Source organism: Macaca thibetana, chromosome 3, assembly GCF_024542745.1.
Source record: "Macaca thibetana thibetana isolate TM-01 chromosome 3, ASM2454274v1, whole genome shotgun sequence".
NCBI classification, from domain to species: Eukaryota; Metazoa; Chordata; class Mammalia; order Primates; family Cercopithecidae; genus Macaca; species Macaca thibetana.
The window spans coordinates 82,253,949-82,268,861 of NC_065580.1; the positions used below are offsets into that span (position 1 = coordinate 82,253,949).

At 37.5% G+C, this 14,913-nt stretch overlaps 1 protein-coding gene across 1 annotated transcript in view; it reads right to left on the reverse strand.

Annotated features, from left to right (window-relative positions):
* THSD7A (thrombospondin type 1 domain containing 7A) overlaps positions 1-14,630 on the reverse strand; it is a 495,713-nt gene extending 481,083 nt beyond the window's left edge. The window contains exon 1 of the mRNA XM_050783030.1: positions 13,718-14,630. Within this exon, the coding sequence (XP_050638987.1) occupies positions 13,718-13,895 (178 nt within the window). The 5' untranslated portion in view covers positions 13,896-14,630. The remainder of the gene's footprint in view (positions 1-13,717) is intronic.
* Positions 14,631-14,913: the final 283 nt, after the last annotated feature.

Below are 14,913 nucleotides of genomic sequence, written 5' to 3' on the forward strand. Positions count from 1 at the left end.
AACCTCCAGCACTGCCTACCTGACTAAGATATGCACAATCACAAGTACAATTAAAACACTGAGGCAGAATGCCTGCATTTAAAAACCATACTTTGAACAACCTTACAGTAAGGCTGAGCTTTGTAGTTTCTCTGTTGACTCTGACCACAGGTACAGAACAGAGCAATGTCAGATGCAGAGAAGCTTGACATTCATATGCAGATCCAAGGAGGAAAAGGAAACAAAGTAAAAAAGGAAAGGACGCAGACAGATTCAGAAGACAAATTCTGTACCAGTGAGCAGTTCATACCAGGATTATAGCCAAGTAAGGGATAACATTTACTGAGCGCTGGCTTGTGCCAGGTACCATCTAAGTACACTATAGGTTTATCTCAAGCTATCTTTAAAATAATCTGTAGAGGTAGTTACTAATATCATATCACATGGTATAGCTACAAAATAAAAGAGAGATTAGAAATCATATTCCTAAAAAATAACAAAATTAGGTCAAAATTCATGTACTTCTGACTCAGAAGTCTGTTCTTAAACATCTTTTTATTGACTACACACACACACACACATACAGACAAATGCACACAAACATATATTTATTTAACTAGTTATTGATTAGGTGCTTCTTTCATTCTAAGCTATGCATTCAATTCTTTGCAACTAATCTGTAAATCCCTGAATACAGTGGAACTCTGTAACATTTATAGTCACATTCTGATTTTTGTAGAGAAAATAAAAATAACTATTAAATAATGCAAATCAAATAGTCACTATGTGTGTTCTGATACCACTTCTTCTCTGGTACAATAGGGAACATACCTACAAACACATCCATCTACAACACTCAGAATGTCCTGTTATTGCTAGTGCTATAATGGCCCAAGGGAAAACATTTTATACAGACTACACAGAACAATTAGAAAGCCCTGTATTGGCCACATACCATAAGTTAAATTATTTCAGCTACATAATCAATGTCTGTGCCCAATACATTTGCTTGGGAAATTTAATTTTCCATGAGGCAGTATCGTTCTAGGTTAGGCTGTTAATAGTGTACTATATTTCTATTCTCATGCACACCACCATCCACTTCTGGGTCATTGTTTACCTATCTCCTTTCTGAGTGTGCTCAACAATTTACGTCAATGGGAAGGTCATGGGACTAACCTAAGTAGCAGGCTGACTTAACAACTTGGTTTCAGGTCAACTTACTAGGGCTTCAGCACAGTGGACCTTCACTGTTTCCCAGAAGTTCAGAAAAATGTTGCATCTCCCACTTTTTCCCAGACTATAGCTTCCTCAGTGCAAAGCAAGGAAAAGTAGATATGCAGCTACATGATTTATTAACCGTACCAGAGTCTGCTAGGGATACAGGAGGTATGTATTACACTTGAAAATCTCCCCAGCTTGCAGGCTTAATGTAATCTTTATTATATTTGCCTATTTCCTTCTACTTTAAGATATCATTCATAACTCCCAAGGTATTCCTCTCAAGGGGGAGCAAAGTGTAGGACCATCTACATTTATTCCTTACTTAATTCCCATGTGGTTTTTTTTTCATTATTGAACAATTATCTTCAGTATGTGTCATTCTATCAGAACAATAAAAAGTGGAATATGTGCAGCACAGTCTGGATTGAGACTTTGAACTCTGCCAGCTAAGAGTTAGCTACCTAGTCTTGCTACTATTACTCCTACAATTAACAGAATGCAGATCGATCACCAAAGAACATCTGCAGATGACAAGCAGATGAAACATCATGTTAGTAGGGAACTGCAAATTGAAACAAGATATGCATCCATTAGAATGGCTAAAATAAAAAATACTAAAAACACCAAAAGTTGGTGAGGAGTGGAGAAACAGGAACTCTCACTCACTGCTGGTGGAAATGCAGAATGGTACAGCCACTTTGGAAGGCAGTTTAGCAGTTTCTTATAAAACTAAATATATTCTTGCCATATGATCCCGCAACATGCTCCTTGGTATTTACGCAAATGAACTAAAAACTTACATCCACACAAAAATATGCACATGAATATTCATAACTGCCCAAACTTGGAAGCAACCAAGATGCCTTTAAATAGGTAAGTGAATAAACAAAGTGTAGTATAGCCAAAGGATGGAATATTTTTCAGCACTCAAAAGAAATGAGCTGTCAAGCCATGAAAAGGCATGCAGAAAACTTAAACACTTATTGCTAGTAAAAGAGGCCCAACTGAAAAGGCTACATATGGTATGATTCCAACTATATAACATTCTCCAAAAAGCACAAATATGGAGACAGTAAAAAGATATGTCTTTGCTAGGGATTTGGGAGGCGGAAGGGAGAAATAGAAGCAGCACATGAAATTTTCAGGGTAGTAAAATTATTCTATATAATACGGTAATGGTGGATAAATATCTCTACATAGTTGTCAAAAATCCTAAGAATGTACAATTCTAAGAGTGAATCCTAATGTAAACTATGGACTTTGGTTAATAATAATGTAGCAATATTGGTTCATTAATCGTAACTAATTTTCCACACTAGTGCAAGATTCTAATAATAGAGGAAAATAGTGGGAGAATGGGAACATAAGGAAACTGTACTTTCTGCTTAATTTTCTGTAAATCTAACACTGCTTAAAAAATAGCCTATTAAAAATAAAATCATTTTAATCCAAGCATCGTTCTCCCATGCTACCCCTGCCCCCACCCCACACACCAACAACAAATTAGAAAAACAGCTAAAGCCCAATGCGTTGTCTTCCGCTCAAGAGCAGGGCCTGACCCCCGGGCTCCACGGCCAGCCTTCTCTGTCCAGTGGGAGGCAGCGCCAGGGATGCCTTCCACGGTAGTACAATATGCATGGCTGGTGAGGGGTGGAGGTAGGATTTTCAGAATCTTCTTGAGGTTCCTCTGTTTAGCTCCTCGCCAGCCATCTTCCCAGCGCCTCTCTCCCGGAGCAATGAATCCCGTCAAGAGTGGCCCCTACTCAGTTGTGGACTGTAAATTGTCCTTCTCTTCTCTGTTCTCTGTCCCACTCTTGTCTTCAATCTCCCCTTCCTCCCCACTGAACTTGTCATGGGCCCACTTGCTTGATTTTCAGAACATGAACCGGCGCTGACCCGGAGGTCATCATGCAAGCAATACTTCTTGCTTTTGGGTGTGTACTCTGGGTCCCACTCCTCTTCCCGGTTTCTTTTTTGAAAATTGTTGTTGCTGTTGTTGTTATTGTTGCCAGAGTAGTTGCCTCTGCCCCAGCCTCTTCCTCTGGCTCGAAACTGAAAGGTTCCTCAAGCTCTGCCACCTCCTCTTTCACTTGGACACAAAGTCTTTGGTCACCAGTCTCGATTTCTCAAAGCCCGTGGTGTTCTCCCTGTCTCGTCAATGTACTCTTCTGCTTTGTAGGAGTGAGATGACTGAGAGGAAGAGGAGGAGGATCTGGACCTGCCTCTCACCCTCCGGTACTTCTTCTGCTTCTTTGATCCTTTATGAGTTTTCTGTTTTCTCTGCTGACCTTTCCCTCGAGTGGATGGAGTCTTGGGAATTCACTGATTCTCTCGATTTACTTCGTTTAAGATCTCTCTCCTTATGTTTTTTTTTTTTTTTTTTTTTTTACAACGTTCAATATCAAGGCTGAGATCAACAGGATCATCTCTATATTTTTCCTCAGCCTTGCAGCCAGATTCTTTGGGGCTTTTCATTTCAGAGGATGCAATGGCATCTTTTTGGCTAGGTCCAATTATGCATCAGAAACAATACATAGTTTACTTTTTGGTATCATTGCTCCAAGTATTGCCTAGTTTCCTTCACCCTTTCCCAATATGCTATTTTTTTTGTACAAATTTATACGGTACATGTGCAATTTTGATATATGCATAGATTGCATAGTGATCAAGTCAAGAATTTTAGGATATCCAACATCCAAATAACGCACATTGCACCCATTAGGTAATTTCTCATCATCCACCCTCCTCTCACCTCCTAACCTTCACAAATCTCCTTTGTCTATCATTCCACTCTCAACATATATGTGTACACATTTTTACCACTCACTTATGAATCAGAACATGTGGTATTTGACTTTCTGTGCCTACCTAGTTTCACTGAAGTTAAAGACCTCTCGTTATATCCACACTGCTGCAAAACCTAAAATTTTATTCTTTTTTTATGGCTGAATAGTATTATATTGTATACCTATACACCATACATTTTCATTGTCCATTCTTCTGTTGATGGACACTAAGTTTGATTCCATATCTTTGCTATTGTGAATAGTACTATGATTAACATGAGTATAGGTGTCTTTCGATATATTGATTTTTTTTTTTCCTTTGGGTAGATACCCAGCAGTTAGATTGATGAATTGAATGGAAGTTCTATTTTTATCTCTTTGAGAAATTTCCATAGTGTTTTCCATAGAGGTTGTACTAATTTACATTCCCACCAATTGCGTAGTGGATATCGAGCTCTTTTCCATATACCTGTTAACCATTTGTATGTCTTCTTTTAAAAATGCCTATTCATGTCCATTGCCCACTTTTTAGTGGGATTTTTAAAAACTGAGTTGTTCAAGTTCTTCCAGTATATTCTGATAAACAGTATATTCTAATATCTGGTATACTGCAGATGTTAGTCTCCTGATGGATGAATAGTTTGCAAATATTTTCTCCCGCTCTGCAGGTTGTTTGTTCACTCTGTTGATCATTTATTTTGGTGTGCAGAAGGTTTTTAGTTTAATTAAGTTTCATTTATCTACTTTAGTTTTTGTTACCTGTGACTTTGAGGTCTCAGTCATAAATTGATTGCCTCAACCAATGTCCAGAAGAGTTTTCCATAGGTTTTCTTTTAGTATTCTTATAGTTAGGGGTCTTATGCTTAAGATGTTAATCCCTCTTGGGTAGATTTTTGTATGCAATGAGAGATAGGGGTCTAATTTCATTCTTCTGCACATGAAAATTCAATTTTCTTAGCACCATTTATTGAAAGGAGAGTTCTTTCCCCAATGTATGTTTCTGTTGGCTTTGTCAAAAATCAGTTGGTTTAAAATATGTGGCCTTATTTCTGGGCAATCCATTCTATTCCATTGATCTATGCATCTATTTTTATACTAGTACTATGCTGCTTGGGTTACTATAGCCTCATAATATAATTTGAAATTGGGTAATGTGATTTCTCCAATTTTGTTCTTTTTGCTAAGGATTGCTTTGGCTATTTGGGTTCTTTTTTTACGGCTCCATATGAATTTTAGGATTCTTTTTCTAATTCTGTGAAACATGGCATTGGTATTTTGGTAGAGATTGCATTGAATCTGTAGATTTCTTTGGGCACAACAGTCATTGTAACAATATTAATTCTTCTAATTCATGAGCATGGGATGTTTTTCCATTTGTTTGTGGCATTGACAATTTCTTTCATCAGTGTTTTGTAGTTTTCCTTGAAGAGATTATACATGTCTTTAGTTAAATTCATTTGTAAGTATTTTATTTTTGCAGCTATTGTAAATTGGATTGTTTTCTTGATTTCTTTCTCAGCTAGGTCTTTATTGGTATATAGGAATGCTTTTAATAGTTTTATCACTTCCCATTAATATATACTTTTTTGCTGTTTAGGTACATAGGAACTACATGCATGGGAACCACCTATTTGATTTTTTGATCTAAGTAACCAATGAATTCTGAGAACTAACTGTGCAATGTACACCAAGAAAGACAGACAAGATATAAACAGTAGTGTTTTAAAAAAACTAATTTAAATGATCACCTATGAAGTAATAACAAAACAACTCATAAAACAGAAACAATTCTACTATGATAACATTTAACGCTGTCATCACTTGAATGCATTTTAAACTATCACTGTAAAGTTCTGATGAAAAAATCAGAAAAGATATAAGATATCTACCTTATGACTCATTGGCATCTCTATTTCACAGTCTACACTGTCTCTTGTAGTAGGAAAGATATATTTTCTCAAGTGCCACATGCTCAGTGCCTCTTTCATTAAGGGCCAGTCTAATGTGCCTTTATATTAATTCTAAGGGATCCTGTCCTATACATTCACTACACTGAGGGACTTCCAATCCTCTCTTCGCAAAGGAACTCCACTATCCAGTATTCTCATTCTAACTCATATCAGAGGTCAAGAAACTCGAATTTCTCCTAAAAGGACCTAAACCACAATCATACTTGACCAATAACCTAGTCAGAATCTCTTCCCCCCACCATCAGGCTAGTCCTCTATACAGTAATAATTGGCAGAAGAAAATCTGGATTACATGCCATCCTATTGTACTCTTAATCTCGGCTATGATTGGGGGCTGCCATCATTTTACAAACCAGGTAGTTGTGTATAATTTTCAGAAGGAGTGACCTAAGTTACCCTAATTTCATTGAAACAGTTAAAGAGTCTTAAAATTCCCTGAGAATTTGACTTTGTGATCCAACCAACCTTTTTTTTTTTTTTTTTTTTTTTTGAGACACAGTCTTGCTCTGTCGCCCAGGCTGGAGTGCAGTGGCGTGATCTCGGCTCAGTGCAAGCTCCGCCTCCCAGGTTCACGCCATTCTCCTGCCTCAACCTCCCAAGTAGCTGGGACTACAGGCGCTCGCCACCATGCCTGGCTTTTTTTTTTTTTGTTTTTTTTTTTTTGTTTTTGTTTTTTTTTTTTTTTATTTTTAGTAGAGACGGGGTTTCACTGTGTTAGCCAGGATGGTCTCGATCTCCTGACCTCGGGATCCACCCGCTTCGGTCTCCCAAAGTGCTAGGATTACAAGCGTGAGCCACCGCACCCAGCCAACCAATATATTTTTAATGAATTCTGAGCACTGATGGTGCTATGTAAATTACAAAAGAAAAAAAGACCAGACATAAACTGCAGTGGTTTTTAAAATGTATTTAAATGATCACTTACTAAGTAAAAACTAAGCAATGTGTAAAATACAAGCAACTATACTGTGACAGCATATAATTTAGAAGTGATAGGAAACAATGTTAATTTCAAGAATGTAAAATATCAACTTTTTGAGAAATCCCCTGATACACAATAACAAAATGAAGTATAATAAGTTCTGTTTACATAAGTAACCCTAAATTTGGTGCTGAAAACATTTTTATAGTCTTTGGTATGTGCTGTCTACACATAAGTGACAAACTAATAAAAAATATGTCTATAATAAAATAATTTCTTTCTATACTTGCTTTTTTGTCTTTCATGCTGTCATTTAGTTGCAGAAAACAGATAAGTATGTTAGACCAGTAAAATTTCTGCAAGTTATGTCATTTTTAGGTGAATAACTGGTAAAGAATGGTAAGAGAACTAACAGTTTTTGAATGTCTGCCGCGTTTAGGTCATGGCAGTACATACTTTCCGTTTATTACCTGTAGAAAAACCTCATAAATGCCTTCTTACTTCCAAACTTGTGTCATTGTTCTAAGGTGAAAAACAAAGCCAGGTAATTGATCTAACTTAACCAGTCAGGTAGAGGAAAGATGTAAACAGTGGTTTGTCTGATCTCAAAGTCTGTGTTCTTTCCATTCTAAAATGGTGTCTCCCTTATAACCTGGAGTATCTACTAGTCTGGTTAACTGTATCAATTCGTAATTTCTAGTGCATTTACTGGAAAAGAAAAGATGCTTAAGAGAAGGCTAATGCACATTATTGGGCTTGCTCCAGGTCATAAACTTAAATAGCTATTGTACCATCTGACAGAATAATAGCAATAATAAAAACTATCACTTACTGTACTTTTAATATGTTTCAGGTACTCTCCTAGTACATTACATACATTATCATATTTAAACCTCAGAAAACCCCTATAGAATGCATCCCATTAATCCATATTGGAGATGAAGGAAAAAAAATTCAGAGAGATAAAATAACTTTGTAGGTAACATGAATAGAATATTTTCCATCCATGTTGCCCCAGATTGATTAATGTTGACACCCATGCTCTCTCTACCCTATTCCATCCTTCTCATTCATGAAATGAGAAAATGATGTGACATTCTGAATAAAAGTAAATTGTAAGAACAGTTTAAGTTCAAAACACTTGGACTAGGATAATGCCACCTGATATTATGACTACCTGGAATGATATCCCTCTCTACTTTGTTAATTAAAGATAGGTAGAATTAAATGTTTTATGCAGAGTAATAAGTACTATTAGCATAAGTACACAAAAGTTAAAAAAAGATAACATTGTTTTTACTAAAGTTGAAGAACAAAAGCATAATTTTAATGCAATTACTGTGTAAAGGACACAGTGACTGTCAATAATGGCAATGTCTTGCATTACATGAATCCAGTTCAAAAGTGTTTAATGTGAGTATACTCCTTGACAGAAAACACATACTTGTAAATACCCTATCACCTGAATTCTAAATAATGGCTATTATGTACATGTTTATTGGATTTCAATATAATTTCATCATTATGAAAATAAATTCAATTAACTCATTAAGATATTTTTGAAAATATATCTACGACAGAAGTTGATAGAAGTTTATGTATTCAATATTTTTGTCTGATTAATGCTAAGTCTGTTGCATTTTGCTTAATTCATTGGCACTCTTAATTTGGAATTGCCAAGTGAATATAACTAACCATAATTATTATAGAAACAATCTCATATGCTAGAATAATAAAAAGTGCAAATGTCCCTGTAATCCCAGAACTTTGGGAGGCTGAGGCGGGCAGATCACCTGAGTTCAGGAGTTTGAGACCAGCCTGTCCAACATGGTGAAACCCAGTCTCTACTAAAAATACAAAAATTAGCCCAGTATAGTGCCAGGCACCTGTAATCCCAGCTACTCAGGAGGCTGATGCAGGAGAATAGCTTGAATCTGGGATGCAATGGTTGCAGTGAACCGAGATCACGCCACTGCACTCCAGCCTGGGCAAAAGATTGAGACTCCATCTTAAAAAACAAAAAGTGCAAATGCCATTAACACTTACTAGTAACAGTAGTTATTCATCTTTCAGTGATATGAATGCTATGCCTCGTGTGTATGAAATATGTTTTCCAATTATTCAAAGATAAGTTATCTTTGAAATGACCGTGATACAAAAGTGCTGCAAATCTTAACTTTTATATATTATTTATTTAATTAATTTTTAGAGACAGGATCTTGCTCTGTCACCCAGACTGGAGTACAATGGTGTAATCATGGTTGACTGTAAACTTGAACTCCTAGGTTCAAGCAATCCTCCCACCTTGGCCTCTAAAAAGTTATGGTATTACAGGTGTGAGCCACCCTGCCCAACAGACTTCTATATTTTAATAAATAAATTTTAATATCTTAAATTCTGGGGTTTTCCTCCTTATAAAACAACAACACTGTAGTAGAGAGACTTACATACCACTTATTAAACTTTATTGATACTATATCTTTTCTACTATCTTGCGTTTTATTCAATCAAGTTTATATCTCTATCTCTATACCTAAAATGTTTCCCAAACCACTGTGAATTATCTTACCAAGTTAACATACTTGATATTTTCTAAAATATTTCAGAATCCCTAGCCTTTCTAAATTTTTAAAATACTTTTTGCCACAATCTCCTTAATAAAATACCTTCTTCATCTAATGTATCTTGTCATTTGCCTTGTACCTTTTCTGACCATACTTTCTTAGCCTGTTCCTCTAGATTTTCTCCCACTTTGGCCCTTTATATCTCAATATTCTCTGTGAAATATCCTGGCTCTTCTTTTCAATATTTTCCTTGCTTTAATGATCCCTCCCACTCCCATGGATTGAAATATATATTTATTGAGTTCCATGCTTACACCTTTGGCCTAACTCCTTCTCCTAAACTGAATCACCCATTCACTAATTTTCCCATGAGATATATTAGTCTAAATATGTCATTGCTACCTCAAGCTCAGTATATCTGAATTAAATTGATATTCTTCTTAACAACACTAAGAAATCTGTTCTTCCTTTTTTCATACCCTGTACCTCCATTACTGGCTATAGGCATAATGGAAACCTTGATGGCATTTTCCTACTTTCCCTGGAAAGCACTGTATCTCCTGCACCCTAAACCTAAGCTAACATTGCTTCAGTGTGACCTCAAACCCTATTCTACTCACTCTTCACTATAACTTCTATTGTCGGAGTTCTGTTCCCCTTTGTCTCTCAGTCAGCAACTCACGTCACTGGCCTTCCAGCTTCTAAACTCATCTCTCTTCATTCTAGACAAACAAAATATCACTCTTCTGCTCAAAGTTTCCAGTGGCTACCACCTGCTTATAAGTTAAACTCCAATATCTTACCGTTGTTTGAAAGTTTATTGATAATCTGGTCCTATCTCACTGGATTGGCATGAAATCTTTTCATTGCTATCCAACATCTTGGGCTTGAGGTGCAGTGTACTACTGGGACTTCCAGATCTAGGAATGCTGTTGTGCTTTTTCATTTTCATTTTCTTTCTTCTCTCTGCTTAGAATGGCCTTCTAGTCCTTCCTTAGTCAAAATCCAACTCATCCTTCAAGACCCAGATCATATATTAAATTATCTTTGAAACCCTTCACACCTCCTTTATCAGTCAAGTAACCTCTCTATTCTTATAATGTTCTATTCATGTGTATGGTATGCTATGTTGTAATTGTGTATTTATAGTATTGTTTAATTGTGAGTTTCTCCTAAAACCTATAATCAGTTGAATAATAAATTTTTTAAAACTTTAAATAATTTTTCTCGAGAGTTTCTCGAGAAATGAGTTTCTCAAGAGCAGGGATGACAGTATCCCATTCAGTCTTTACCACAATGGTTACATATTTTAGGTCCTCAATAACTCTTTGTTGTGGGTTGAATTAATAAAGCATATATAGATAGATACATATTTAAGATTGCATATAATGTATAAGTAATTATTATTGTATGTGAATATATTATTGTATGTGAATATATAATACACACATGGGTGTATTATGTATACACATATGTGTACAGTTGGCTCTTGAACAACATGATTTGAACTGGGCAGTTCAACTTACATGCAGATTTTCTTCTACCTCTGCCACTCCTGAAACAACAAAACCAACCCCTTATCTATCTTCCTCTTCCTCCTCAGCTTATTCAATGTGAAGACAATGAAGATAAAGACCTTTATGATGATCCAGTTCCATGTAATGAATAGTAAATATACTGTCTCTTCCTCATGATTTTCCAAATGTCATTTCTTTGTCTCTAGCTTACTTTATTGTAAGAATATAGTATGTAATACATATAACATACAAAATATGTATTAATTGACCGTTCATGTTATCTGTAAGGCTTCTGATCAATAGTTGGCTATTAGTAGTTAAGATTTGGAGGGGTCAAAAGTTATACATAAATTTTCCACTGTGCATGTGGGTCAGCACCCCTAATCTGTGCATTGTTCAAGGGTCAACTTTATATACCCTTATTTGTTGTATATATGTATTTATGTGTGTATTTATAATATATGTATCTGACATATGTATTCATATATATGAAGCACTTTGGGGGTCAAATGGGCCCTTAGATGTCATTTTATCTATTTAATGAATATTACAAAATAGAAAGCGAAGAACCAAAGTCATTAATGACTTTACCAAAGTTCTACAGCATGTTAGTAACATACACAGTTTGAGTTCCTGTCCCAGATCTTCATCCAGTGTAACAACTTTCACTACATCACTTTAATTCAATAATCTCACCATTAATCTGATTCTCTATAATCCTCTTTACCAAGACCAAGCTTACCCTATTGGAATAGACATTTTGGAGTATCTCACCTCTTTTCTCTTCCAATTCCCTTCTTCCCTGTTTATTTTCATCAAGTGATACACACATAGTGATTCTGTAACCTCTAAATTTTCATTTATGGTATATCCTTTTTCTTTAAATATTCTCTAGTTCTGAGAACTACTTTCAACTCCATTACAAACATATTAAAGTCTCCTTTCCCTCTGATAAAAAATAATAAAGAAGTCATTATTTTGCTTTCTAATTGAATGAACTATTTTTTAAGGTGTCATCACATGTACATGCAGTTGAGAAAACTAAGGGTCAAAAGTTAGGTGAACTGCCAAAATTGCTATAGCTGGCAAGAGCTGGGACTGGCACTGGAATCAAGGTCTCCATACCATTGTTTCTGAGAGCTTCCCACTATTTTAAGCTGTTTATTGGCTTGTGTTCCTTCCGTGACATTTATGATGACATATATTGACACCTCAGATGCTGTACAGTGAATGTTGGCTGGACTGTTTTCCATCTGAATTATTGCTTGGCTCTTGTTACTTTGCTATTATAAATTTCAACTAGGCAAGTACTAGTTTATCTTACACTGACTTACCTAAGAAGCTCTTCCCAAGCATCCATATGATACCATTTAACGGTAAATTATAATTTGATTAATGTTTGTCATTATGAATGTGTTTTTAACAGGTAAAACCCTAGCTTAGCCTAAATTAGAGATCTTCAACTCTTTGTTTCAAATTGAAATAAATTAGTTTTATTTTATTTGAATTCATTACTCAATGGATCTGCAAACTTAAGATGTTAGCGAGAATAATCTTGCTTTTAAAAATGTGTAAGTGTTTCATGTAATATTCTAAGACAAATTGTGTACTTTGACTTTAAATACGTTTCTGTTTAATCTCCCTACTAAATGTCTAGATAGCTGCAACTTCTTTAAAAATTTCAGATATTGATATTGATGCAATCGTAGAATAAATTGAGCTGTCTCTTCAGCAGTGGTAAAGAGATGGGTTGAAGCAGGAAGAGACCCACTCCCTGAAACTTGTTTGCAACCCCATGACGAACACATACTTTCCCTTTCAACTACAACATTCTCTTAATGTTTGGCATGACCGAGTTATTCTTAAATTACCCCTAGCTCTAAGCAACGGGGATAATCTTTTCCCACTTTATTCCTACGAACATGTGAAGTTTTAGGTCCGCTAAAGAATTCTCAATGTTTTTTTAATGGACAGAGAAAGTGAGCCCGCAGAAAAGGGGTTAGTAATGCTTCACTTCGCATTGTTTTCCTGCCTGTCACGGCCCCCGCCAGAACCTCCAAGCACTTTGCCAGGGGGTACTGATGGGCAGTTAGTAGCTGCTTTTGTTGGGTGGTTGAAAAACAAAGCAAAATAATTCTCAAGGAAGGAAGGGAAAGTTTGAATCCAGACATCCTCAAAGTTGTACACTTTAAAAATCCTGCGATTCGCTAGTTAAGAATTGAGTTTTCAGTCTTTCCGGAAGGCTCACTGGAGCCCCATTCGCCTTTAATTGTTGGAACCGCCCTCACTTGGCTTGTTTCTGGGTGTCCCACATAACACAAAGCTAAAGTTAACAAATTCAACTCTATATCCACAAATGTCATGACAGCGAGCATATTGCTTGCCTAAACAATAAAGACCGAGGCTAAACTCTTTGCTTGTTCTTTGCTAGAAATGTGTTTAAGAAACTCCTAGTAGAATGAAAATCCAGAGGTTAAAAATATTGCACTTCATTATGGAAGTGCAGCGTTGCCCTCATTATGGAGCTGCGAGAGAAATATTCCAGCTACTCACTGTTGCCTCTTAGTTGTTATGCTTTTCTTTCCTAATTGCATCGGACATGACCTATTTGCTTCCTAAGAAATCATACTTTTTACCTTAGGATCCCAGCATAACCGAGCCATCCAAAAGCACCGGGGTCCCTACAGAAGCCCATCAGCTCCTTAATGTGCCCCCAGATGTGAAGATGGGGAAAGGGTAACTCCGTCCCACTTACCAGTCTTCCACAGATAGAGGGTGGGCACCTCCGCCTCGCCCTGTGCCGCAGCCCTGCCGGCGGCACCCGGGAGCAGCAGCAGCAGGAGCAGCAGCAGCGGCAGCAGCTGCAGGACGCCCCGGCGCGGCCCCGCAGCGCCCCGGCTCTCGGACGCCCAGCGCCTGGCTTGCAGCCCCATGCCGCCCGCAGCCACTCCAGGGTCCAGAGCCGTAGCGCGCTCGGCAGGGAATTTTTCTCCGCTCTTGGAACGTCTTCCCAAAGAGTACAGAAAGCAAAGCTCTTTCCTGCTATTGTTCGCTTCAGATGAGAAGGAGGGAGAGTGCGTCTAACACCAGGGAACAATAGCGTCCGCGGTGGTGGCCGTGGCCGCCGCCGCCGCCGCCGCCTCTGGCGGGGATGCTGCTGCCGCTGCCATTCCGCGCAGAATGGCAGGTCCTGGCGGCTCCGGAGGCAACTGTCCTCAGGGGGCCCCAGCTGACTGAGCAGGTCTGCTAGGTCTGGGAGGCAGCGCAGCCCCCGCCAGCTGGAAGGGGAGGAGGGGGGCGTGAGCCCAAAGGAGCAGAGGGGGCTGGAGGCAGAGGGAGGCGAGAGCGCTAGGGCGAGAAAGGGAGCGAGCAAAGGGGAGAGGGGCCAGCCAGGCGACACCCAGTTCCGACATACCCGCCTAAAGAACTCCTGTGCACATGGTGCGATGAAATATGTTTGGAAGGATGCACCAATAAAAAGAATCATCACCCGGCAGATTTCAGAATGACAAATAACAGGCATTGATATTCACTGTCATCCAAGGAGTCAAACGCTAGATCTAGTGGCATGTTATTCTTAGTACGTATTTACACAAAGCATCAGTGTTTATTATCTATTTTTAAGCCATGGCTTCTGAATTACTTTGTGTGGGGAGCAGTATTTGAGATCAGATGTAAAAACACGAGAGCAGAAATGTTTACATGTAAAAATGTACTTAAACACTTCTTTAAATGTTGTTTTCAACTTAATCTACTCTCAATAAAAATATGAGCAATACTGATGCTCTGTGACAAATTAAATTGTCTTTTAATAACCTTTAAAACTGAATTAGTATTTAATGAGTATTTCCAGTGCTACCTAATTACATAAATACAATTGTACAAAAAAAAACCCTTAAAATTAAAATTATATTTCAGGTATAGAGTTCTGTCCCTTCATCTACTTCTTTC